This window comes from Fusarium oxysporum, chromosome I (assembly GCF_013085055.1).
Source record: "Fusarium oxysporum Fo47 chromosome I, complete sequence".
Lineage (NCBI taxonomy): Eukaryota > Fungi > Ascomycota > Sordariomycetes > Hypocreales > Nectriaceae > Fusarium > Fusarium oxysporum.
The window spans coordinates 5,735,440-5,756,879 of NC_072840.1; the positions used below are offsets into that span (position 1 = coordinate 5,735,440).

At 49.0% G+C, this 21,440-nt stretch overlaps 10 protein-coding genes and 1 non-coding gene across 11 annotated transcripts; 6 read left to right on the forward strand and 5 right to left on the reverse strand.

Moving 5' to 3' along the window:
* FOBCDRAFT_175061 (uncharacterized protein) lies at positions 1-1,446 on the reverse strand. Its single transcript, XM_031194733.3, has 3 exons — positions 1,183-1,446; positions 397-1,129; positions 1-348 (listed from the first exon to the last, which is right to left on the reverse strand). The coding sequence occupies exons 1-3, from the start codon at positions 1,339-1,341 to the stop codon at positions 101-103; spliced, it is 1,140 nt and encodes a 379-aa protein (XP_031029471.1). The 5' UTR covers positions 1,342-1,446; the 3' UTR covers positions 1-100.
* Positions 1,447-2,700: 1,254 nt separating this feature from the next.
* On the forward strand, positions 2,701-4,670 carry FOBCDRAFT_125192 (major facilitator superfamily domain-containing protein; the record flags this gene model as incomplete). Its single annotated transcript, XM_059607790.1, has 7 exons — positions 2,701-2,934; positions 3,021-3,113; positions 3,170-3,217; positions 3,263-3,456; positions 3,498-3,668; positions 3,721-3,906; positions 3,959-4,670. The coding sequence occupies 7 exons, from the start codon at positions 2,701-2,703 to the stop codon at positions 4,668-4,670; spliced, it is 1,638 nt and encodes a 545-aa protein (XP_059463953.1).
* Positions 4,671-5,908: 1,238 nt separating this feature from the next.
* FOBCDRAFT_284751 (uncharacterized protein) lies at positions 5,909-6,726 on the forward strand (the record flags this gene model as incomplete). The annotated part of the gene is made up of 2 exons (XM_031194735.2): positions 5,909-6,322; positions 6,373-6,726. The coding sequence occupies 2 exons, from the start codon at positions 5,909-5,911 to the stop codon at positions 6,724-6,726; spliced, it is 768 nt and encodes a 255-aa protein (XP_031029473.1).
* A 123-nt stretch (positions 6,727-6,849) lies between these two features.
* Positions 6,850-8,077, reverse strand: FOBCDRAFT_213457 (Alpha/Beta hydrolase protein). Its single transcript, XM_031194736.3, has 3 exons — positions 7,789-8,077; positions 7,154-7,740; positions 6,850-7,106 (listed from the first exon to the last, which is right to left on the reverse strand). The coding sequence occupies exons 1-3, from the start codon at positions 7,902-7,904 to the stop codon at positions 6,919-6,921; spliced, it is 891 nt and encodes a 296-aa protein (XP_031029474.2). The 5' UTR covers positions 7,905-8,077; the 3' UTR covers positions 6,850-6,918.
* Positions 8,078-8,698: 621 nt separating this feature from the next.
* On the forward strand, positions 8,699-8,770 carry FOBCDRAFT_t20. Its single transcript has one exon. It is a non-coding gene; the product is annotated as a tRNA-Asp (tRNA).
* A 57-nt stretch (positions 8,771-8,827) lies between these two features.
* On the reverse strand, positions 8,828-12,158 carry FOBCDRAFT_175068 (WD40-repeat-containing domain protein). Its single transcript, XM_031194737.3, has 3 exons — positions 11,352-12,158; positions 9,466-11,301; positions 8,828-9,417 (listed from the first exon to the last, which is right to left on the reverse strand). The coding sequence occupies exons 1-3, from the start codon at positions 11,725-11,727 to the stop codon at positions 9,158-9,160; spliced, it is 2,472 nt and encodes an 823-aa protein (XP_031029475.2). The 5' UTR covers positions 11,728-12,158; the 3' UTR covers positions 8,828-9,157.
* A 136-nt stretch (positions 12,159-12,294) lies between these two features.
* On the reverse strand, positions 12,295-14,058 carry FOBCDRAFT_247375 (XPA protein C-terminus-domain-containing protein). Its single transcript, XM_031194738.3, has 3 exons — positions 13,796-14,058; positions 13,089-13,737; positions 12,295-13,038 (listed from the first exon to the last, which is right to left on the reverse strand). The coding sequence occupies exons 1-3, from the start codon at positions 13,877-13,879 to the stop codon at positions 12,623-12,625; spliced, it is 1,149 nt and encodes a 382-aa protein (XP_031029476.1). The 5' UTR covers positions 13,880-14,058; the 3' UTR covers positions 12,295-12,622.
* Positions 14,059-14,146: 88 nt separating this feature from the next.
* On the reverse strand, positions 14,147-15,265 carry FOBCDRAFT_153424 (inorganic phosphate transporter Pho88). Its single transcript, XM_031194739.3, has 3 exons — positions 15,093-15,265; positions 14,853-15,013; positions 14,147-14,790 (listed from the first exon to the last, which is right to left on the reverse strand). Exons 1-3 carry the CDS (start codon positions 15,110-15,112, stop codon positions 14,396-14,398), a joined length of 576 nt encoding a protein of 191 aa, XP_031029477.1. The 5' UTR covers positions 15,113-15,265; the 3' UTR covers positions 14,147-14,395.
* A 796-nt stretch (positions 15,266-16,061) lies between these two features.
* FOBCDRAFT_236022 (uncharacterized protein) lies at positions 16,062-16,934 on the forward strand (the record flags this gene model as incomplete). The annotated part of the gene is made up of 1 exon (XM_031194740.2): positions 16,062-16,934. The coding sequence occupies one exon, from the start codon at positions 16,062-16,064 to the stop codon at positions 16,932-16,934; it is 873 nt and encodes a 290-aa protein (XP_031029478.2).
* Positions 16,935-18,847: 1,913 nt separating this feature from the next.
* Positions 18,848-19,575, forward strand: FOBCDRAFT_268110 (uncharacterized protein; the record flags this gene model as incomplete). The annotated part of the gene is made up of 2 exons (XM_031194741.2): positions 18,848-18,970; positions 19,075-19,575. The coding sequence occupies 2 exons, from the start codon at positions 18,848-18,850 to the stop codon at positions 19,573-19,575; spliced, it is 624 nt and encodes a 207-aa protein (XP_031029479.1).
* A 507-nt stretch (positions 19,576-20,082) lies between these two features.
* On the forward strand, positions 20,083-20,947 carry FOBCDRAFT_213465 (uncharacterized protein). The gene is made up of 2 exons (XM_031194743.3): positions 20,083-20,293; positions 20,395-20,947. Exons 1-2 carry the CDS (start codon positions 20,224-20,226, stop codon positions 20,748-20,750), a joined length of 426 nt encoding a protein of 141 aa, XP_031029481.1. The 5' UTR covers positions 20,083-20,223; the 3' UTR covers positions 20,751-20,947.
* The last annotated feature ends 493 nt before the right edge of the window (positions 20,948-21,440 follow it).

Genomic DNA, 21,440 nt, shown 5'->3' on the forward strand with positions numbered 1-21,440 from the left:
TGGATATGCAGTTATGACTTGTATTCTTGGCTCGTCTTCTGGGATCTTTGCCCTGGAGACACTATCTCACGTGTTATTTCTCTGTTATCCAATCTTAGTCCTAACCCTCAAAAGGGGTCTCATAAGGCCTCTCAGCCTGTGGTGTGATGCGAGCAAGATGTCGTCGCTGACCAGAGTGCCAGTCAAGAATAGCAGTATGCTGAACTGATCTATTATCCCAAACAACAACAGTCTTCTCCTGCCATCTCACACGAGCATGGAAGTCAGCGCCCCATGCGATGTGCTCATACAAGAAGTTGAGAATAGCATCAGACTCTTCCTTCTTGAGACCAACGATGCTTCGTGTGACTTGTAGCCGTTAGCTTGTTTCTCCAAGTCTTGCATGAGATGACTTACACTGAGGGTTGACAAAGAGCGACTTCTCCCCGGTAACAGGGTGTGTTCGCACAATAGGATGCTCATTAACAACTGGTTCACGTCTCTTAATACTTCCCTTCTTCACACTAGCATTGACCTGCTCAATCCCAGAATGAGTCGCCTTGAGTCCATGCAACAACTTCTGAAACGTCGGCGACAATCTGTTATACGCCTCGACAGTATTCGCAAAAAGAGTATCGCCACCAGTGTCGGGGTTATCAAGGACATAAAGAAACGTCGTTCCAGGCGGCTGCTGCTCATACGTAATATCAGAATGCCACGCCACAGAGCTCACGCGCGTCTTGAAGAACTCCTCGTACGACTTATCACCCGCGCTTCTATGCACGAGATGGATCTCAGGATGACCCTCTGGCGAACCAGACGTGGGATGAATGTGATGGCGGCCGAAGTAACCACCGAACTTTAAAGCTTCGGAGATGGGGAGGTCGGCGAAGTCTTGGTTGCGGAAGGCGACGACTTTGCGCTCGGCGACGTAGCGAGCTAGTTCGTCTTTGCCGGCGTCGGAGAGACTGCTTAGTTGGACGCCTTCGATCTCAGTGCCGATTGTGGGGGTGAGGTGGGAGATCTTTGTGGTGGACTTGAGGAGGTTGGGGAATGTTGGGTCTGCGTCTTTGCCGTGTTCGTAGTGCTCGAAGGGCTCGAGGGGAGGGTAGACTTGGTCTTTGTTCCATGTTGGGAGATAGTTTGGGTACTGAGATATGAGGGTTAGTATACGGAGTATATGTGAGAGAGGAGGTGATATACCTTTGCAGCAGCGTGGCCGTCAATACCCTTCTCTTCGGCTTCACGACGGTAGGCGACGGGGGACAGCTCCTTGTAAACGCCCTCGACATGGCCGGGGTAGAGCTTTACTTTCTGTGCATCGGCTGTAGGAGCCTGAGTCTCAACAGCTGAGGGAGCCATTGTGTATGGTTGCTATCAAATATTGTTTAAGTCTTTGGTACGGGTTTAACGTCAAATGTGTAGTTCACTTGGAGCTCTACGACCTTTATATACACCACTCACTCCTCATCTGACAAATACCATTCCAATACAATTCACAGCGCGGGGAAGTATGCATCCGCAATACAGAACTCGCAATGACGAACAGTAATTGTCAACCATTGTCATCATCCAAAAGCATCGCGCAAGCATCGGATCTATTGCGTTGATCAGTGAGACGCGAATCAAATCACGCAACGGCCGAGAGGGACGGAGAGTGTAACACGACAATGCAGAGTAACTTGGCGATCTGCGAGTATTTATCACGGCGTTATAGCATGGTATTGCGCAATGTCGGATCTCGTGGTTGAGGCCTTGGGGGTGGTATTGAGTTGGCGCAATTCCTGGGGATGGGTCACGCAATATGACTATCACTCGGGGTTATCGACACGGAGTATCGATGTCTCGGATATCGGCCATAACTCTTTAGAAGTTCTAAAGGCCTATGGAATAAGTTGTGTAGGTATTATAATTATATGTGGCTCAAAATTTGAGAGTTGCAGTTGTCTCAAATATCTCTATCGTCGGGAAATGGCTATATAATAGTCTACCCCAGCAACTCGATATCAACTATCCGTACAAATGCCCCGTAACACTTCCAACTACCGAACCATGCCAAGTCTGAGTATTTCTCCATAAAGTAGCCTAAGCATTCTCGTTTCACGGCATCTCGGTCGGATCACCCAGTGATTGGTCCCTATCGCGAGCACGTCATGCCTCTATTCTCATAAGATAGGACAAACCTCCGAACTCGACCATCACTAGTTCCAAAGCACCCCATCTCTTGTACTAATTGTAAGCTTAAATCTCTTGACTTATCGAGAGGTCTTTATTGGTTCTTTGGTTGTGGCTCATGGTCTGGACCGGACCCCCAGGTTCAACAAGAGCTGCTGTATCTTGATACCTTGGCTGACTCGGTTCAGAATCCCAGCGTCGTAGTTTATCCTAGAGGCGTCGATTAACCCTGAACCGGCTGGTCATGCCCAGAAAACACACGTTCGCCGAGTCCTGAGGTGATTTCCGTAGTCCATCGCGACATTGATAACCCCCGTGTCTTCTCATAGAGGCATCCCAGGCAGCATGGGGGCAGTACTGTAGAGTGTTAGATCAATGTCCAAAAGAATTGGTCTTGGTAGGGGAGATGCCAGCCTTTATAAGTCCAGCCCTGCACCACACAACATCACATCATGTTCGACATCTCCGCGGCCCTACCTCTTATTCTCTTTCTCCGAGGACTTACTTGCTCTCAGTTGTTACTAGTGCTTCCCACTAAGATCCAAAATGGCTGCCGTTGGAGACTCCAAGGGGGTCATCGGCAAGACTGACTCTGAGGATCAAGGTCGTTTTGACAGTGGTGATGAGACTGCCAATTCGTCAATCGAGCACCCCTTCTCGGATCCAGAGATCGCGGATCGTTGGAGAAAAGTGTATGAGAATGCGCAATATGAGAATCGACATCGGTTTGATCCAAGTTTTACTTGGACTGCTCAGGAAGAGAAGAAGCTTGTTAGAAAGGTACTTTGCTCTTCCGCAAGAGACTTATACTACTATCACTATATGGCCTTCTGGAAGCCAGTTGACTAACATGCGCTTGTCTCTAGATTGACTTCCGCATCTGTCTCTGGGCATGGGTCATGTTCCTCTCTCTAGACTTCCACCGACGAAACATCAACCGTGCTATTTCCGATAACATGGTAAGTTAATTCTCCGATGCATCTGGTGTGAAATCTTGACTAATAGTTTCTTCTAGTTGCCTGAAGTAGGCATGAACACTAACGATTTCAACTACGGCCAAACTGTAGGTCTACCCCTGCTCGGCCCGGTCCTTCGACTGACCATTTAGATCTTCCTTGTGTCCTTCCTCTCAGCTGAGCTGCCAAGTGGCTTAATTAGCAAGAAACTTGGTGCTGATAGATGGATCCCGTTTCTCATCTGCAGTTGGTCACTTGTTGCGGGTTCACAAGCTGCGCTGCAGAGTAGGGGTGCTTATTTTGCTATCAAGGCTCTTCTGGGTCTTTTGATGGGTGGATTCATTCCGTAAGTCATCTGCACCCTGGCATGATAATAGCGACTGACAGAGATAGTGATATTGTTCTTTGGCTCACTTACTTCTACAAGTCCAATGAGCTACCCATCAGACTGGCTTTCTTCTGGACTGCCCTGAGCACTAGCAACATTCTAGGCTCTCTTCTCGCAGCTGGTATCCTTCAGATGCGAGGCGTCCTCGGTTGGGGCGGTTGGCGATGGCTGTAAGTACTAATGCTTGTCAACTTGGGAATCTCAAGCTCACATGGCTCTTAGATTCCTCCTTGAAGCTATTGGCACTTTCATCATCGGTCTCTTCTCTTGGGTTCTCATGCCTCCCGGTCCCTGCCAGACCAAGAGTTGGTTCCGTGGTAAGAATGGTTGGTTCAATGAACGTGAAGAGTACATCATGGTGAACCGACTCCTTCGTGATGATCCTAGCAAGGGTGATATGAACAACAGGTACGCTACCTCCGAGGCACCAACTATGCTCATGGACTAACACCTTTCACAGAGAAGCTGTCAATCTCTCCAAGCTCTGGAAAGCCGTCAAGGACTGGGAGCAGTGGCCGCTCTACATCATCGGCCTCATGGTGTACATCCCTCCCGCTCCCTTCAACACCTATCTCTCCTTTATCCTGCGTCAAATCGGCTTTTCCGTCTTCGAAGCCAATCTTCTGGCTATTCCATCTCAATTCCTCTACGCTGTCAACTTACTCATCATCACCTGGCTTTCCGAGCGGGTCAAAGAACGAGGCATGCTATCATCCCTCTCCAACATCTGGATCTTCCCATGGGTTCTCGCCCTCGTCGTCCTTCCTGGTGATATATCCCCTTGGGTTCGATACGCTCTCATCACAGGTCTTCTGAGTTACCCGTACTGCCATGCTATTCTCGTCGGTTGGAACGCCAAGAACAGTAATAGTGTGCGCACGAGGGCTATCAGCGCTGCCCTGTACAACATGTTCGTCCAGACTGGTAACATTGCTGCATCTAACATCTTCCGCGAAGACGATCAGCCCCTGTACAGACGAGGTAACAGGGTCATTCTTGGCATCACATCTGCAAATATCGTCTTATTCTATATCGTCAAGGCGTTCTATGTCTGGAGGAACAAGGTCCGCGATGCGAGATGGAATGCTTTGACAAAGGAGCAACAGCAGGATTATATCCTCAACACTACGGATGAGGGTCAGCAGCGTTTGGACTTCAGATTTGCTCACTAGACGAGGGATATTTCCCACTGACTCATACCAAGTTTCGTCTTGAAGGATTTTCAAGACTTCAGTGTTGTACAATTCTATGATGAGAAAATCAAGATTGTAATTGGTACCAAACTTGTGCTCTCAACTGAAACCCCAGGATGCTTAGTACAGTGGAAGCAGCGTGTGCTGGTCTTCAGGGTATTGTAATAACATTTCATGACCTCACATGACATGCCTGATTAAGAAGACATCCGTGGAGCCATGAAGCAATTAAGGAAAGCTGATGAGAGACGGTTGGCCAACGCCGTGGCTATTTTGCTGAAGCCCTTAATATGACATCAACAGGATAGCCTCTTCCGCCACATGAAGTAAGTCACCACCAGACTATCCACATAAAAGCATTATTTGAAATCCTTGGCGCCAAACGACACCACTATTGTGCGCGCTTCCACAGTCGCCCAGGTGTTCGGAACGAGGAAACACGCCCAGTGACGATCAAGATCTCGAAACACAATAGACGACTCAAGCAATTGTAGGGAAAACAGTGAGCACTGAGACTAGAAGAAATGGAAGGGCCACAGACGTCGTATCATTTGCCGGATACGTGCTGGGGTCGGGGTTGGCGATAGGAGACAACATTCCGAAGTTCCTGGGCCAACTATTGTAGGCGTACACTTACACAGATCACCAGTCTCTTGGTGTGTAAGTATTCGAATGGCTTGTGGTTAGGTTGCGCCACAGGAACGCCTTTGGTTGTGTCAAGTCTTGGTCTCAGATGTTGAAGATACGGGAATAGTCTCAGATGAACCACTTGTGAGGGAGGTGAGACATTCTACAACACAGCACAATTCAGTCTACGAACGCAGCTACACAAACTCCTTCTAATTACATCATATATATTGCTTCCTTTCTACTCTATATGATCTTCAGTATCTTCAACTGGCCCCTTAAGTTCAATTCCACATCCGCTGCATCGAGTCTAGTCCAGGGACAACTGGAATTTTGCCACGGCCACCATCAAAGGCACGCAAATCTAGAGCAACAATAGCTCAAACTTACAAGTCGATCCTCAATATGATTTGAGTTTCCCACGAGTGATCGACTTGACGGTCACAAGGGTATAAGATGACGAGGTCCTCCCGTTTGCGGATGCCATGTCTCAGTCTCTCTTTAACCACCACTCCACAAACTTGAAACTCCTGATCTTTTTAGATCAATTCCACTCTCTTTAAAACAAAAACTGTGGTTCATCATTCAAAATGAAGGCTTATCTCGCTCTCTCTATCCTGGCTTGCGCCATCTCAACTACAGCTAAAAACATCCACCGCAGGGCTGACGGTTTTCTTCCTGCCGCTGGTATTCCCAAGGGTGGATATAACGCTTACGGAGGAAATTATGACCATCCTGAGACGAACAAGTATCAGCCTGTTGGGCAGAAGCAGGCTTCCAGCTCTGGTGCTACCAATACCGGAGGCAAGAAGGCGACTACGCAGAGTACAAAGTGCATTTCGAAGAGCAAGCTTGAGTCTATAGTCAACAAATACGTCTCGACTTTCTCTGGTATCACCGATGGTGGAGCGTTGGCCAAGACCATTTTCGAGGAGGACGTCAAGTTTTACTCCCAGTCCATCTGGTGGACTTCATCATCCTCCAAGATCAACAAGTACGCCAAGGTAAACATATCCTCACCTTTCTATCGCATCCATCAGACTAACAGCTTCAGAACGATGACTTTCCTCCCATCTATAAGAATCGCAAGGAACTCATCGAAGGCAACACTGAAAAGACCAACGACCCTAGCGCCTTCATCAAAGGACCCATCGCCTACGGCTGCAACTCCTTCACCTTCTACTGGAAGGGCGACTTCGAGGTTCCCAAGGGAACTCGTCGTGGTCGCGGCAACGGTATCGACATGGTTTTCTTGAACCCTGAGACTGGGAAGGTCAAAAAGGCGTACTCTGAGTACAACACCCTCAACCAGGTCTACAACTGGGGTGCTCATATCACTTGGTCCAAGGATGATGTCTGCTGTGATTGCCCTGTAGTGTTTGATCCTAAGTGCAAGTGCAAGAAATAAACTTAGGGATGTTTGTAGTATAGCTGGTCTGGGATAGAGGAAAAGGCGTTAGTTTCTTTATTTAGGCTTGGTTATGGGTGAACTTAGATAGGCGTTGATGCATATACACAATCTTTACATACAAAAAACATATTCTCATTCAAACTTCTATTCACGCCCGCCGCGGGTAATCGTACATATGTGTCTGTTTGTCTAAAGCCGGCTTGATAGCTTGGGCTCATCGTCCAAAAAGATATTGATCAGCTTGGAAAAGTCATCCGCATATTGATACAGGAATCCATGCCCAGAATCAGGGTACAAGTGTAGTTGCGCTTGGGCATTCTTCAACTTCTTCCATATCACAATGCTGTTCTCTGTAGGCAGCAGAAGGTCCTCGCTTCCTACTCTTGTGTTAGTGCTTTGCAACTTTGACACCCACTCGACTTACCATTTGCAATCAGAACAGGGATACGGAGCTCCTCCAACCGATCATAAGACGCATCCTTAGCCTGCTTCGGATCCATAAACTTTGCAAAAGCAATTCCCTGCCGACGAGCATTCGCAGGATCAACATGATCAGTTCTATCCTTTCGTGCATTCGTGATTCTCTTCCAAGCAGCCTCACCCGCGGCTCTGCTCTTATCGGAAGTATTGAACATGCTCATCAAGAAAGCTTCCTTGTGCTCTTCCTCTGTCTTGGCAGCATTGAGGGCATTGAATGCTTTCAGAGAAGGCGCTGGTACTACACCTTCGCCTGTGCTGGGCATAGTTCCGCAGAGGATGAGACGGCGGACAAAATCCTTTCCGTTGAGGGCGACGAGCTGAGCGACACAGCCGCCCATGGAGAATCCCATCACATCAGTCTTGTTGACGCCGAGTGCACGGAGGACGTTGATGTAGTATTGTGCCCATTGCTTGTATTGCTTGGGGACTTCGCCCTCAGAGCGCCCTACGCCTGCGTTGTCAATGGTGATGATGGGGCGTTTGGCCGCGATAGGGTTTATAAGAGCTGGATCCCAATGGTCCATTGTTCCCCTAGTATCGTCAGTTTCTGCCCGTAGCTCAGAATTGAAGAGAACTCACCTAAAGTGCATACACAATGTGAGGGGTACGCCTTGTTTCGCGCCGAAGCGCCTGTAGGCGAACTTGATGCCATCTACAGTGATGAACTGATCTTGGGCTGTTTCATATGTCGGCATTTTGAAAATGTTTATGGGTCTAGAGTTCCCATTTCTGAATGTCAGCAATTTGGAAGCTACTGTATGAGTTCAATGAAGATGCCGAGGTCCATCGGCTTTGACGTCAGGTGATCCATGATCCGGGGAACCTGGTCAATGTTTGAATACTTTCCTGATTGGGAAGTTTCACCAAGTCTCAGTGGCAGAAGGGAAGAATAGAGTTGGCTTCAATGTTCTCAGGCTGATCTCAATGTAACTCACACAGATAACATGGACAAGCTCTTAATGCCCAATAGCAAATAAACAGAGTTCTTAATTACTTGTGAATGACGTTTGATGCACGGCCCTTGTCTCTAAGAGTCATCGAGCGATTGCGTATCCTTGTTGCTACTCGCTTGATTGCGGAAACCCTGCCTTTGGATGAAATTTACTAAACTCAATTCCCACCAGAAGTCAACTGAAACCAAAGGCTCATTGGTACCTCGTCAAAAATTTACAAGTTAATGGTTACAGCTCATGGCATAAGCTATCATGCTCGACGGAGACTGCATACCCTAGATCGTCAGGTCGAAAGTAACAATCAGCACGACGTTTACAAAATCGAAGGTATGTAAAGTAAAAAAGACACCCCACTGTAGTATTTGCCTGCCTCAGATAGCTCTGAGCGTCTAAAATACTGGCAGCACAGGTTCAACGACTCATCAATACAGGCATGGGTCACTGTCTAATTGGAAGTTGACTTGATATACTCTATCATCGTCGTCCTCAGTATAACCCCCTCTCACTACAGCAGGCTAAGCCTGTTTAGGAAAGTGTCTTCCGTAGTATAGTGGTCAGTATGCAAGCTTGTCACGCTTGAGACCCGGGTTCAATTCCCGGCGGGAGAGATCCAGCCACCTGCGATACGCAGGTCTTCTTTTTTGCATTTTTCTCATCACCCATTCATTACGTTAGATCACTAACCAGTTAGCTACCCGATCTTTTTGCTATCAAGAATATCTTACTATGAATACACTCCGTGATGATACTAGAAGTAAAGATAAGCCACCACTAAATGCCGGGTATCGACGAGTAGTATAAATAAGCGAAATCACCCTCCTCCAGGACCAACACATACAGATACTATGACACTTGGGTTTCCCGTCTCGTTGCTGAGCTCCCCAATTCAACTGCTACAATATCATGGTCCACCAAGCAACAATGCACCATCCGTACCGTTAAAAAAGAAGCTCCTCCATATCATGACATACATACATGTAAAGCATCTATCACCATTATCGTGCAAACACCTTTACCACGCCGTCGCCGCCAGCGCTGACTACCCATTTACCATCTTGACTCCATACACAGGCGCAGATGCCTTCGCCCCGCATCACGCGGTGGCTTGTTACTTCTTGCGTGCAGGTACGCTTCTCAAGACTCCAGAAGCGGAGTGAGGCGTCATGACCGGCGCTGACGAGTTCACGACCGTCGGGGCTGAGGGAAAGGCTGGAGATGGCATCGGGGTGAGCAATCATGTTATATGTACATTGACCTGAGAGATTGTTAGTATTTGTCATTACTCGTAAGATAAGAAACTTACCGCTGTTGGCATCGAAGAACCGGATGAAGCGGTCTTCGTGGCCAGAAATGATAGTCCCCTCAACACCTGAGCCAGCCATTGATCGTCCACCTCCAGTAGCACCTGCGCTAGCATCTTCCTCACCTATACTACCACTGTGGTTCTGATTAGCCTGATCAAGACCGATTGTCGTCGCCACAACAGCGTTGACACTGGTCTTGTTAGACTGATCATATGTTTCAAGGCTGTCCATGTTGCCGATTTGTTCACCGGTTCGGGTATCATAAACGATAATGGCGGCATCTGAGTACGAGACAACGAACGACTCTCCAGTGGTACCCAGAGGTGTGATGCACGTCGGACTGGCGGTGGAGCCGTCAGACCTCGAGATGTTGTGTACAAGTGTATGGTTGAAGGGTGAGTTGGAGGCGATAGTAGGTTGGGGGGTATTGGAGAATCCACTGCCGGAGCTCATCGAGTTACCACGGACTCTACCTCCGCGACCGGTCATGGCTCGGTTCGTTCCAGGTTGTGGTGAGCTCAGCTGAGGAGGCGCGCTCACTGACCACAAACGAACACTGCCGTCTGCAGCACCCGAAACAACCAAGATACGATCCGTACTACCGTAAGGACTTGAGCTTCCGAATATTTGACCAAGAGTTGCTGGCAGAACACAGATAGCCCAGACAGCATCAGTGTGTCCTTCAAGAGTCGCCTTAGGATCGACTCTTCCACGCTCCCAAACTCGAATGGTCGCATCTTGGCCACCGGAGAATATCCAGCCGTCGCCTTGTGCGCGACCTCCAGTTGAGAAATTCGGCGAGGGTGACCACGATGTCAAACACAGAATTGCTCCTGAGTGACCACGGTGCGTAAAGTTGGCTGTAACATCAAGGTCTGACGCTGTGTGCGCAAGACCACCAGGGTGACCGTCTAATCGAGGAATGTGGAAGCGCTTGATCATACCGTCATCTCCTCCAGTACAGATTTCTGGCTCGCCTGGGCTACCGCCTCCAGAGAAAATTATTGTGCGAACAGTGTCGAGATGACCTCGGAGTCCAAATCTGAGCTTGAAATTACCACTCTCAGCTTTTTGGGCAGCCAAAGCTAGCTCATGATCGGCACTTCGTCTTCTAGACATAGAGCCTTTTCGTCGGTGGGAGCTATCTCGTCTGCTCGGCGACTTAGGGAGGTTATCAGCGGTAGGGAAAGCATCGGTATCAGGGCGGTTAGGTTGAGAATTGGGCTGGGAGTTTCCGGGTTCAGGGAATGTGCCCTCAGGGAACTCCCATCCATCGTTCTCAGGTTGTGCAGAGTGTTTCTCTCTAAGTTCAGCGGAATCATCCATTCCGCCTAGCACTTCTGCCGCATGGTTTGCTTGTGACATGTGATCTTCAACCGGTCGGGATGTTACTGACACAGGTGCAGACCAGTCATTAGAGTTTTGATACATGACGGGTGGATGCTCGGACCGCACCATTGGCTGAGGCTGGTGTTCTTGCTTCTGGCCAAAGTGCTGCTGCTGGTTTTGACCATGAGGCGCATGATTCTGCTGAGATACCCTCGAGTTCATTTCTTGAGCGTGATTCTGAGCATTTCGTGTTGGTAGCTGGAACTGCTGCTGGGGAGCTGGCATGCCAAACGCCTCGACTTCCCGCAGATCCTCCATGATCGGTAGCGGGGGGGATTCTCGAGGTGGCTGCGGGTTCGCGGGGGTAATCATAAGGTACATAAATTCGGATTGGCATTGGTCAAGGAACGTCTTGAGATCTTGTCGTTGAGCTTCCTCGTCACCTCTGTCGAGCTTCTCATAGTTAACGCCATCGACACCGGGTACGGGCATATCCTCCAAAGTAGCTGGAACAATGTTAGTATGAAAAAAGTCGACAAAAAGGGGCATTGCTCACATCTCAGCTTCTCTTGTATCTTAGCAGCCCGATCATTCTTAGCCGCCGTCTCTGCATCAACGGCTTCCTGCCCCTGAAGCTGAGCCGTCTGCTCCTTGACCTTTCGCTCCAGCATAGTCACATATTTCCTCAGCACGCGTTGAGTGGCATCCGCCCTCCGCGCCTGACCCTCAAGGTTGGCGATGCGGCCCTTCATCTCCTGCTTCTCAATCTCCCACGAGTTCCTATCGCGCTCATGTCTGTGCCATTCTGTCTGCAGGAATCGCATGACGCCCTGGAGGGTGTACTCGGTGGCCTGGGGGATGTTGGAGCCATTGCCCTGCATCATAGGTCCCATCTCCAGGCCGCCCACGCCGTTGCCAGCATTAGGGCCCATCGCGGCGCGCCTCTCTCAATTGGGCGGGTGCATGGAGATTCGAGTCGGTTTGGGAGATATGGCGATGGAGGCGAGCGAGTGCCGGTTTCGAAGTCGGACAAGCTCGGTGCGGTTGATGGAGTGTGATGTGATGTGACGAGGCCAGATGTTGGAACTTGGAAGCTCCTGCGCGAAAGATACAACGAGCCTTGGCACGTGTTGTCGTCTCGGTCAAGATTCGGTTCTGGATTATCTGAATAGACGTCGAATCGGGATATCGTGGTTTGCTTTCTGTCGATAGAAAGTCAAAAAATTGAGCGTCGGGTCGTGTGCTGCTAAGAAACCAAGCTTGCCAGTCTTGGTCGGGTACTTTGAGGTCGGGTGTGTCTGTCTGTTGTGCTGTCCTGTGTGGTGCCCTGTACCTCCACGCTGCTAGTTGGTGCTATCCTCTGTATTGACGCTTTGCCGCTGAGATTTTGGCCAATCAGCGTTGAACAAGCTTGACTTTGGAAATGGATGTGAGGCTGTCAGGCATCAACTTGGAACCCCTGGCTAAGGGTGCGGATCACCGATACAGGGTCCGATAATCAACAGGGAATTTCAGCTCCTATCAAAAGCAAAATTTGATGGCAAACAATGCCCTTGTTTGTGTCTTATTTTAGCGCTGGTTTTTGTAAAGTTAATCCTAAGGAGCCCTTAATTGGATGCAGGACGGTGGAACATTGTGACGAAGATTGAATTGGTTACCCAACACCAGTATACTCCTGAATCAAGCTCTTGTTTGATATACCAATCACAGCAAAGTTAAGTTGATTCTATGCCTGATGATCCTTGAGCCTGGTTAGGCCTACCAAGGTGCTCGCATCGTCATAACTCCCAACTCCAAACCCAAGGCTCAAACAATAATATGATGGCATCAAAATTCTAGCTCTTCAACCTCCATACCACAATCAACACATGTCTTGACCGTCATCCCATCCTCATTCTCAACTGTTCTTCCCCATTCATGGACATGCCGCCCACCTCCTATTGCATCACCAAACTTGCTCGCACCCGACTTGCTCAAATTGCCAGCCTGTCTGCGAAAAGCATCCGTTCGTGTCTTTTTCTTCAGATCAAGTAGCTTCTCTTTGAACTTGGCTTCCTTGCGAGCTTTCTTTTGTGTCTCTCGTCGCTCATACTCTGCGTCTAAAGCCTCTGATGACCCCCACTTCGTCTTGATCGCGTATTCTTCTACTTGGCATCGAAGGAAGAGCATCATGTCGTGCCAATGGGATTTGTGAGGGTTTGGTTTTGAGAGATGTGGTAATAACTCAGGGTCTCGTAGCTCGGCTATTTCATGTTAGCGATGACAGTCCGAAAACTTGAGTGGAACAACTCACGGTCTGTAAGCAGATAATCCTCCTTGCACTCAGTCTTGGTCAACAACGAGTACTTCTCTGGATATTTCTCCTTGCACTTGTTGCAAACGCAGATATGGAAGACCTCTTCCCAGACAAAGTCGATCTCCAAGCTCTTGCAATCCTGGCACTTCTTTCGTGTCTCGTCGTCCGCAAGCACACTCAGCCCAGGCTCGAAAGGACCTGCCTTGAGCCTCTTCAAGTTCCGTATCAGCTGCAATCTCTCCCACTCTTGAACGCTCATGTGCTTCGGTCGCTGGTCATCCTCAGATTGTCCAGGCTTCTTGCCGCCCAGAGCATAGTTATGCGGATCATCTTCCGTCGATAAGAAACCACCCTTCGTATCTGTCATGGCGCTCATGTTGTAATCGACGAACTTTGTGAACTTGCGCGCCGGCCGCAACGCCTCCTCATCGCCTTTGTTACGCCCATCTCGATTTGTTCCCTTAGAAGCATCTGCTGTAGAGATAGAGCTGTACGGTCGCTTTCCGTCGGCAGTTTTCGAGATGTAAACGTCTTCTGTTGGTACAAAGCCTCCAGAGCTCTTGGGGATTTCGGGTGCGGTGCCGGTCGCTCGTTGTTCGGCTTCACGCTGGTCTCGGATCGCCTTTGCGCGGAGTCGGTTCTCTTCCTAGATACAGGTCAGTATCTCTAGAGAATAGACATATTTACTCCAGAACTTTACATACTATGCGCTTCGTAACTTCTGGGGTCGGCGGAGTGATTGTGGGTGCAGGCTTTGTTGCCCGAGGTGGTGTAGATGGCCGTTCCATGATGAGCGATCGGAGTGGAGATCAAATACCAAAAGAACAATGCGAAGAGAAAGACAGCTGGCTTCGCCACGAAATCACAATACAAGTGAAAAAGAAGAAGTTAGAGAGAAAAGGGCGATTGCAGTCGTCAAGAGAGAAGTTTGACTCAGGGACCTCGATGACGGCAATGGGTGGCGGAGGGGCGGATTGTCGCGATCTAGAAATCTGAATTATGGCACCAATTTACACGAGAAAACGTGACTGCAGCCTACGCAAACTTTCAACAGTCACCAAATGTACATGGCTTTTGAGGTTATAACCCTCAAGTCCTCGTAATAATCTTCATGATTTTCTACATTAGATATCATTTCAAGAAATTGCTCAATATGTCCCAGTTCCTTGAATCTGACATTCGCCACAAGCAAATACTTTTGCGAGCCATGACACCTGTATTATAGTACAACCAAGGTCTATCACAACCCTAGCTTACGGTCCACGCTATCCTCTAAAGCTGGAATTCGTTTCAGAAGTCCTAGCTTACTCCTCCTTGGCACCACCACGGCCAGCGCGCTCAGCAGCCTCGACGGCCTTCTTGTCGCTCTGGGCAGGGCCACCCTGCATGGCGCTCATGAAACCCTGGGGCTGCTTGAAAGGACGCTTGAGGTCACCGGCGGCAGGCTGGCCAAAGATGTGGATCTTGACCATGTTGTTCTCGAAGGCGCTCTTGAGGGGGATGATGCTCTGGATGAGGAGAGGGTTGGTGTACTTCATGTAGATGTGCATGAAGGCCATCATGGCGATACCCATAGCCTGGCCACGGAAAGCGGTGCGGATCTGCTGGTTATCGTAGGCGTGGATGGTGGTAGTCACGAGCTTGCCCTCCTCAGTGGAGCCCATAGGGGCGGGCTCGACATACTTGAGAGTTGTGAGGTCTATAAAAGCTCATGTTAGCATTGCGATGCTTCAAATTGCCTCAGGAGAGAGGTTATCGTACCCTTCTTCTTGTTGATCTTCAGCTGGGTGTAGAAGTAGAGAGCAGCAATGATGACGTTGCTGGCGAGGTAGACGGCGCGAACAACGTTGAGCACGAAGGGATCATCGAAGGGGACGCGCTTCGACACCTGCATCATGCCCAGGATGATGATCAGGTTGGTGCTATCGCAAATGTCAGCATTCTCTTCTTTGCGCCACCAGATAATCTGCGCGACAAGCTGTCGCGTGGAGGACCACTTACATCTGAGGAGAGAGAGCCATCTTGATTAATGAGCTGAAAACACCGGTAAGGATTGAAGAGAAGAAGTAAGGAAAGAGAAAATGGCAAGGCCAAAGGATTTGGAGGTTGATGAGAATAGAGGATGAAGATGGTTGCAAAGATTAGAGTGCGGGATGAAATGGAATGAACATGTCTTTGCTGGCCTTTTGGAGAGTGGCCTCCACCTTGTGGCTTTTGCCGCACCCTTAGCCCCCTTTGGCCACTGTGGGGAAGCTGCCCGCAAACGACATGAGACAAGACCATTGGCTTATCTCGAATTTTAGGGGACTTTATCTCAGGTTGTGCCCCTAATTTTCATAAGTCGGCCTCCGTTGCGTCCCCGAGCCTCATTGCGCCATTCATTCTTCCGACTTCCCATTGCTTCCATTTAGGATTTGGTTTAATCAAACAAAATCGACCTGCCATCTTGGGACCCGCGTAAATGTGAAAGACCCGTTTCTATTTTCTCTCAAAAGGCCTAGTTGCCCAGGCCTGAACAGCCTCAGCACATATGACCTTGCGGAAGCCCGGAAGTTGTGTAACTGAACCCTTTGACTGGTTTCTTTGATGAAAGCGGAACGACTCGACGAGTTCTCCTGAACAACCATAAGCATATCTTTGAACATTGTTCGAGTGAACATTATGTTGAAAGACGGGAGACGATGGACAAAGAGTACTCGATGTTCTCATTACGAATTGCACAAAGAAGAGTCGATGTTCTCGATTATTGTTCAGTCGAAGCTATGTTCACTTCCAAGGTTGACCCTATGGGCCGACCTTCAAGGTCGCCATGATGGACTCGTCAATCGACTACATATTTCTTTAAATAAGGTACTTTCACGAACCTTTTCTACACTCACAGACTCAGTCTTCCACGCAAATCACAGAGCCAATTCACCCCAAACCAAACCGTGACTTAAATCAGGTCTGTATACCGAATCAAAGCCCAACATGTCGTACTCATCACAGCGTTACGATCTTGACGCTGCGGCAGCTAGGAAGCGAAACTCCGTCTGTTCGAACCATGGTGCTTACAGTGACTATGACCGGCGTCGCAACAGCAGGTTCTCAAGTAGTCGAACTTCTGACTCGTACTCACGCAGGTCTGGCGATTTCAAAATGCCTTACCATATGAGGTGGGAACAACAACATCATCATCCCAGGAGAGATCAGAACCTGCGCCCGAGAAGGGGCTCAGCTTCTTGCCCAGTATTGGACGATTACTCTCATTTGAACAGAGAGCGCCGTGCGAGCAATGACCGACGACGCCCTCGCTCTGACAGAGGGCGGGATCGTTCGCCACAGGAGGAGATCAACACAATGCTCAACAGTGGTCGGGCACCAAAAATCAAGCGAGGTTCAACCTATGGTACTTACATCATGCCCCTCGACATGCGAGGACAGTATCAAACTTCGGACCCCACGAAATGTACTTGCAGATGTTGCCCCCATCCGACAGGTATCTCCCATAGCCACGATAACTATGGACATATGTCCGACGTGCATGCTACCAGTCGAAGCCGTTCGCATCCGCCCCACAGATATAACCGCAAGGGCAGGCCTATCTTTGAGGTATATGACAACACAAGGAATGGAATGCGATGCGAAAACAGTTTTTCGTTCACCATTTCAGTTAACCCCCGAGCATCATGTGATCGCATCGTGGCCTTCTTGGCACCCGACAAGCGGTATGCCAAGGTTCTAGTGCACTGGAATAACGGGACGGTGCAGAAGCTCGACAGCAATGTTCCGATGGGTGATCTTCTAGAATACGCAGAATATCTCGAGATCAGGGAGGTAAAGCAGGTGCGCTGGGTAGCTTGACTACCGGCGTATCATGATGTCAAGAAGGATGTAGATCGGGTGAAGTGGGCAACCTCACAACTGGCGCGGGCGCCAGATGTGAAGATTGAAGGTGGTAGAGGAGACATTTTGTGGAGATTGATGGTTGAAGGGTGAGCAGTAAGACACGGATGAATATGACGATATCGGCGAGTGTAAGAGTAGTTTTGGATAGAAAAACACAAATATACGAGAAAATATACTCTGAGGCCTGCATCGTCAAGTCCCATGATACTGCAGTGATGAGGGGATTCCAAGAATGACAGCCTCAGCCTCCACAGTCTGCCTAAATTCGAACCATCCCACGTAAAACCCACCACTCATGTAACATGCCGTGCCGTACAAGGCTGATACTGGAGTATCATATCAATCTTCTATATTATCACTCACAACTGCTGTCCAGTACAGTACGTAGCTCTGCCACCCCCATCACCGTTGACATCGACTCACCGTGCCCTCCCTGAAAACCTCATGCAACCACTTTAAACCGTATTTTGTTGTAATTTCGTCGTTATGTCTAAATAACCTTGTGATGCACCTGATAAAAAGTCCGGCTAGAGGGGCAGTGAGTCAAGCCTCGGTGTCTTTATGGCATGATAATACCATATTGTAGTCTCGATTGGGGTTAATGTTATGACGTTCAAGGGTTCGCTTGTCGGTTCGCTGCCGACTGTGGAGGCTTTTGCCTAAAATTGCGGCGTTGCCTTTCCCCACGGCCGGGATTAGCAACCAACAACCAACAACCAACAGACAATTGCTCAGTTGGAGCAACTGTAGCTGTTTTACATCATATGTTGTAGATCAAAGGATGCAAGGCACCCGGCAGACAGCAAAATGGGATTCTTACTGGCATTGGATTGTGGGAAAAGAGGATACATAGCCTTGAACGTGGCAATCGATAAGCGCCCAATGGAGGAATTGGGGGCCTTGCATGCAGTGCTACACTATTCATACTATCAATATATACAGGCTGGACTCTAGAACTCTTGTTTCCAGGGCAGACGCAGACACAGCCACACAGAGTTTGAACATCGTCGCACACATGTTTCTCTTATTCGACGGATATGCTCGTAGGAATTACTCCAGCCTTCTTAGCCTCCTCCTCCAGGCACAGGTGGAGTTGGACCACTCATATCGCAGGGATCTCACGAGTGTCCACCTGAACTCAACTAAGGTAGACCGGGTCACTTAGACTCCCTGCATTACATAACCTTACACGAGAGATAAACCACCAAAAGAACGCTACGGAACTAAACAACTCAGTAAAATCAGGCAGCCTAGATTCTAAAATAGAGGAACAACGTAATCAACGCACTCAAAAAATACGTCACCTATGCAAAAACTGCTCCTGAAGGAGCCGGCATGACTAGTGCGGTGTGTGTCGTGCAAGGGACACCACTTAGACGGAGACCCGGAGCATCATATAGATCGGAGACAGGGGTGCGCTCGACCAACTGCCCTTTACCTAAACCAAACCGACCCAAAAGGTATCACATCCCATGGACGGGAGCCTGGCAGTGCGGCTCGGCACGATACCTCATGCCCACAGTGGAAAATGGGGTCCGCGATAATGGGCTCGCTCACTACAACACTCTGTTGGATTGGATTGGATCGAGTCCGTTGTTGCCTATAAGACCTCTACCTTGTCCGCGGACGTTCTTATACCAGATGCCTCGGGGTTTAAAAACGCCACGAGATGCTTTCCATTCAGGCAGAAAATAAAGATCAAGACACAACAAGTTCCATCCAAGCATATCTACACTTGAGCCGATATCAATCAGTTGCAAAATTCAGTTGCCTATTACCACCTCTCTTTTCCCTTCTCGCCAATCGTTCTATGGGCAACCTAGGACTCACTCACTTATACTTGTCCGTTATCAGAAATAGCAATAGCCATGTTTGGTACTTGGAAGTACGATCCTGAGACGGATGAGGTCCAGAGCGTTCGCAATGGCTTCGACCCTGTCACGGCCCGCTCCAGTTCCCACCAGGCATGCGATCGCTGTCATGAGAAGAAGGTACGTCTGCAGAAGCATTGGCTAGCCTAACAAGGCTTTCTAACGCCAAGATCTTTGCTCGCCCTTTTCGCTTAGAGCTTATTTGCTGACAATATCCTGTATAGCTCAAGTGCAGTGGAGACAAGAATGGCTGCGAACGATGTCGGAGCAATGGTCTCCGCTGCGAGTACACACGCTCCGGCTCCAAGTCTTCCAAGAAGAAGAGTAGTCCTCGCAAGTCCAACGACGGCGACAGTCCATCGAGCTCAAGCTCCCGACGAGGGGGCAGCTCTTCCAAGCGCTCTAGCAAGCATCACGGACACTCGTCTCGAATAGTCACCTCAGGAGAGGAAGCAGGGGGTGTTCTGAGCCAGTTCGACTTCTCACAGCTCAGCCCTGAAGATGGCTTCGATCTCAACTTGCTCTCGAGCGCTGATCAGAGCGCTGGAGGCTATGCCACGGCTGGACCCTCGGGAGACCAGTACAACATGCAAGCCTATGACACAAACTACCAACAGTGGGATGCATCAGGATACTCGCAGGGCTACTCCAATGAAGCCTGGGGCGGCGAGTATGACCAGAGCGCTTACACCCATGATCCGCGATACTATCACAGCGGACGCTAGTCCTGGGGTAAGGCTGACTCGGGAATATCTTAACGACATCATGACGGAAAGTGTATGATTAAACTTTTTTCACTTCTCATTATACCCCGTTTTAATACTGTTCCTTTTCTTTCTTTTGTTAGAGGCATTGTTTAGCAACCCAATTTCATGTTTATTACACTTACATAGAACACAACGCTTGGACGGACCATCATTCCTTCTGATGGCAAGGCGTACACAAGCTATGAATATCGAATGTTTTGATCTCTGATGTACGATATGACCTACCTGTTTCGGGTGATGATACTGTGGCGGAGCGCAAGAGCTAGAGCCCAAACCGAAACGTTTCGGCCCCAGAGCTAAGGAAATAAGAATAATAATAGAAATCACGAGCCGGAATTAACGTTTATGCGTCTGTTGGTACGGGGAAAAGATGACTTGTCCACTGCATTGCATGCTGACTCTCCTCGTGTCGTTGCTGTTGGAGGAGACATGTGACCTTGCATTCTAGGTAGAAGTTGGAGTTGAGGTGCCTTAGTCATCATGCACGACGTCACAAATTGACCGGGGTAGCAGAAGAGCTCCAAATCTTTTGCATCACGACTCTAAGCTCATCGCTAAGCGCCAATTGCAACTGTTACATTTCTCACTTACATATAATTCGCAAAAATGGCGAATGAAGATCCAGTAGCGGCGGTTAAATCAAAGTCTGTTTTTGACTATCTCAACGATTGGGGCAGTAAGTCACTCACTCCTTCACACGTACCATTCACACTTCCAGTATCATTGAAAATGCCCTTGTGACTCAAGAAAACAAGTTATATACTGACAACAAAACAGCTGCATCTCTCCCTCCATCTCTTCTAGCAACCCTCATCACCGCTCTACACGCGCGGCCCCCATCCCTGCCCCTCTTCATCTTCACACCTCCGCTGCTGTTCTCGTCCTACCTCAACCTGTCCGGCTATCCAACCGGCAGTGCTGGTCTAACCGCTGCCTGGTCGGGACTCTACGTGCTGTTGGCTCTGCGACGACGTCAGCCTTTCCGTGGTCGGTTCTCGGTCCGAGGGGTCGTGCGTGGCACGGCTATTGGATTGGGGGCCGCGAACTGCGTTGCTGGTGGTTGGGTCTATGCTAATGGTGATTTTGAGAAGGATGAGAAGGCTAGAGTAGACAGGAACCGATGGGGGAACTAGGATTAGCGTTGTGTTGGCTGTATGATAGATGTTGTACGATATGTTTGATGTATGGGAGCGTGGATTGAGACTTTAGGAGCCGTTGGTCCGGCAGTTGGGTGTGTCGATTATGAATGAAGATGCATATGCGTCACGACAATGAACATTTGTCTATCAATTTCACATGGCCAGGATAACAAACTAGCGCCAGCAAACCTCACAATACTGTAACCCTTCGCAGTGACTCACAAGTCATCTCCCGTATATCTGAGACAAAGCAAATTTCTGCGTAACATCTTCTCATAGTAGAAACTGCCAGTCATGAAGTTGCAATGCTTCAAGACAGGGTCAGATCATAAAGCAACACGAATCTCGACAGGCATCGGGAACGAGCTTACCACCAACAATTGTTCGCAATACGAGACGGCGAGGCAGATTTACATAAACCGAAGCGACCCTGACATACATGATGAGCCCGTCATCTAGAACATGCAGAATGTTCCTTTATAAGCTGGAGTGGTAATTGACTCTATTCCCATGTTGCTGTTGTGGCTGACACATGTTGCAGTGACACCCAAATATAGCATCACCAGCCTCAATCCTACCCAAGTGTGTTAGTCATGCTGTCCAGAGGATCAGATGAGTCAGATGGATATATATTGAAGGGGTTGCGATGCTTTGCTATCGCATATGGGACTTGAGAAAGATAAC

Bases quoted from the DNA above. Each gene is read 5' to 3' on its own strand.
- FOBCDRAFT_247375 (XM_031194738.3), bottom strand. From the start codon at position 13,879: ATGGAACGGCCATCTACACCACCTCGGGCAACAAAGCCTGCACCCACA. The intron at 13,738-13,795 runs GTATGTAAAGTT...ACCTGTATCTAG, and splicing joins CAGAAGTTACGAAGCGCATA to GAAGAGAACCGACTCCGCGC. The intron at 13,039-13,088 runs GTGAGTTGTTCC...AACATGAAATAG, and splicing joins GGATTATCTGCTTACAGACC to CCGAGCTACGAGACCCTGAG.
- FOBCDRAFT_153424 (XM_031194739.3), bottom strand. From the start codon at position 15,112: ATGGCTCTCTCTCCTCAGAT. The intron at 15,014-15,092 runs GTAAGTGGTCCT...CATTTGCGATAG, and splicing joins ATGGCTCTCTCTCCTCAGAT to CACCAACCTGATCATCATCC. The intron at 14,791-14,852 runs GTACGATAACCT...GAGCTTTTATAG, and splicing joins GAAGATCAACAAGAAGAAGG to ACCTCACAACTCTCAAGTAT.
- FOBCDRAFT_213457 (XM_031194736.3), bottom strand. From the start codon at position 7,904: ATGCCGACATATGAAACAGCCCAAGATCAGTTCATCACTGTAGATGGC. The intron at 7,741-7,788 runs GTGAGTTCTCTT...TGACGATACTAG, and splicing joins ACATTGTGTATGCACTTTAG to GGGAACAATGGACCATTGGG. The intron at 7,107-7,153 runs GTAAGTCGAGTG...ACACAAGAGTAG, and splicing joins CCCTGTTCTGATTGCAAATG to GAAGCGAGGACCTTCTGCTG.
- FOBCDRAFT_213465 (XM_031194743.3), top strand. From the start codon at position 20,224: ATGGCGAATGAAGATCCAGTAGCGGCGGTTAAATCAAAGTCTGTTTTT. The intron at 20,294-20,394 runs GTAAGTCACTCA...ACAACAAAACAG, and splicing joins CTATCTCAACGATTGGGGCA to CTGCATCTCTCCCTCCATCT.
- FOBCDRAFT_175068 (XM_031194737.3), bottom strand. From the start codon at position 11,727: ATGGGCCCTAATGCTGGCAACGGCGTGGGCGGCCTGGAGATGGGACCT. The intron at 11,302-11,351 runs GTGAGCAATGCC...ACATTGTTCCAG, and splicing joins GATACAAGAGAAGCTGAGAT to CTACTTTGGAGGATATGCCC. The intron at 9,418-9,465 runs GTAAGTTTCTTA...ACAATCTCTCAG, and splicing joins GTTCTTCGATGCCAACAGCG to GTCAATGTACATATAACATG.
- FOBCDRAFT_175061 (XM_031194733.3), bottom strand. From the start codon at position 1,341: ATGGCTCCCTCAGCTGTTGAGACTCAGGCTCCTACAGCCGATGCACAG. The intron at 1,130-1,182 runs GTATATCACCTC...CTCATATCTCAG, and splicing joins ACGGCCACGCTGCTGCAAAG to TACCCAAACTATCTCCCAAC. The intron at 349-396 runs GTAAGTCATCTC...AACGGCTACAAG, and splicing joins GCTCTTTGTCAACCCTCAGT to TCACACGAAGCATCGTTGGT.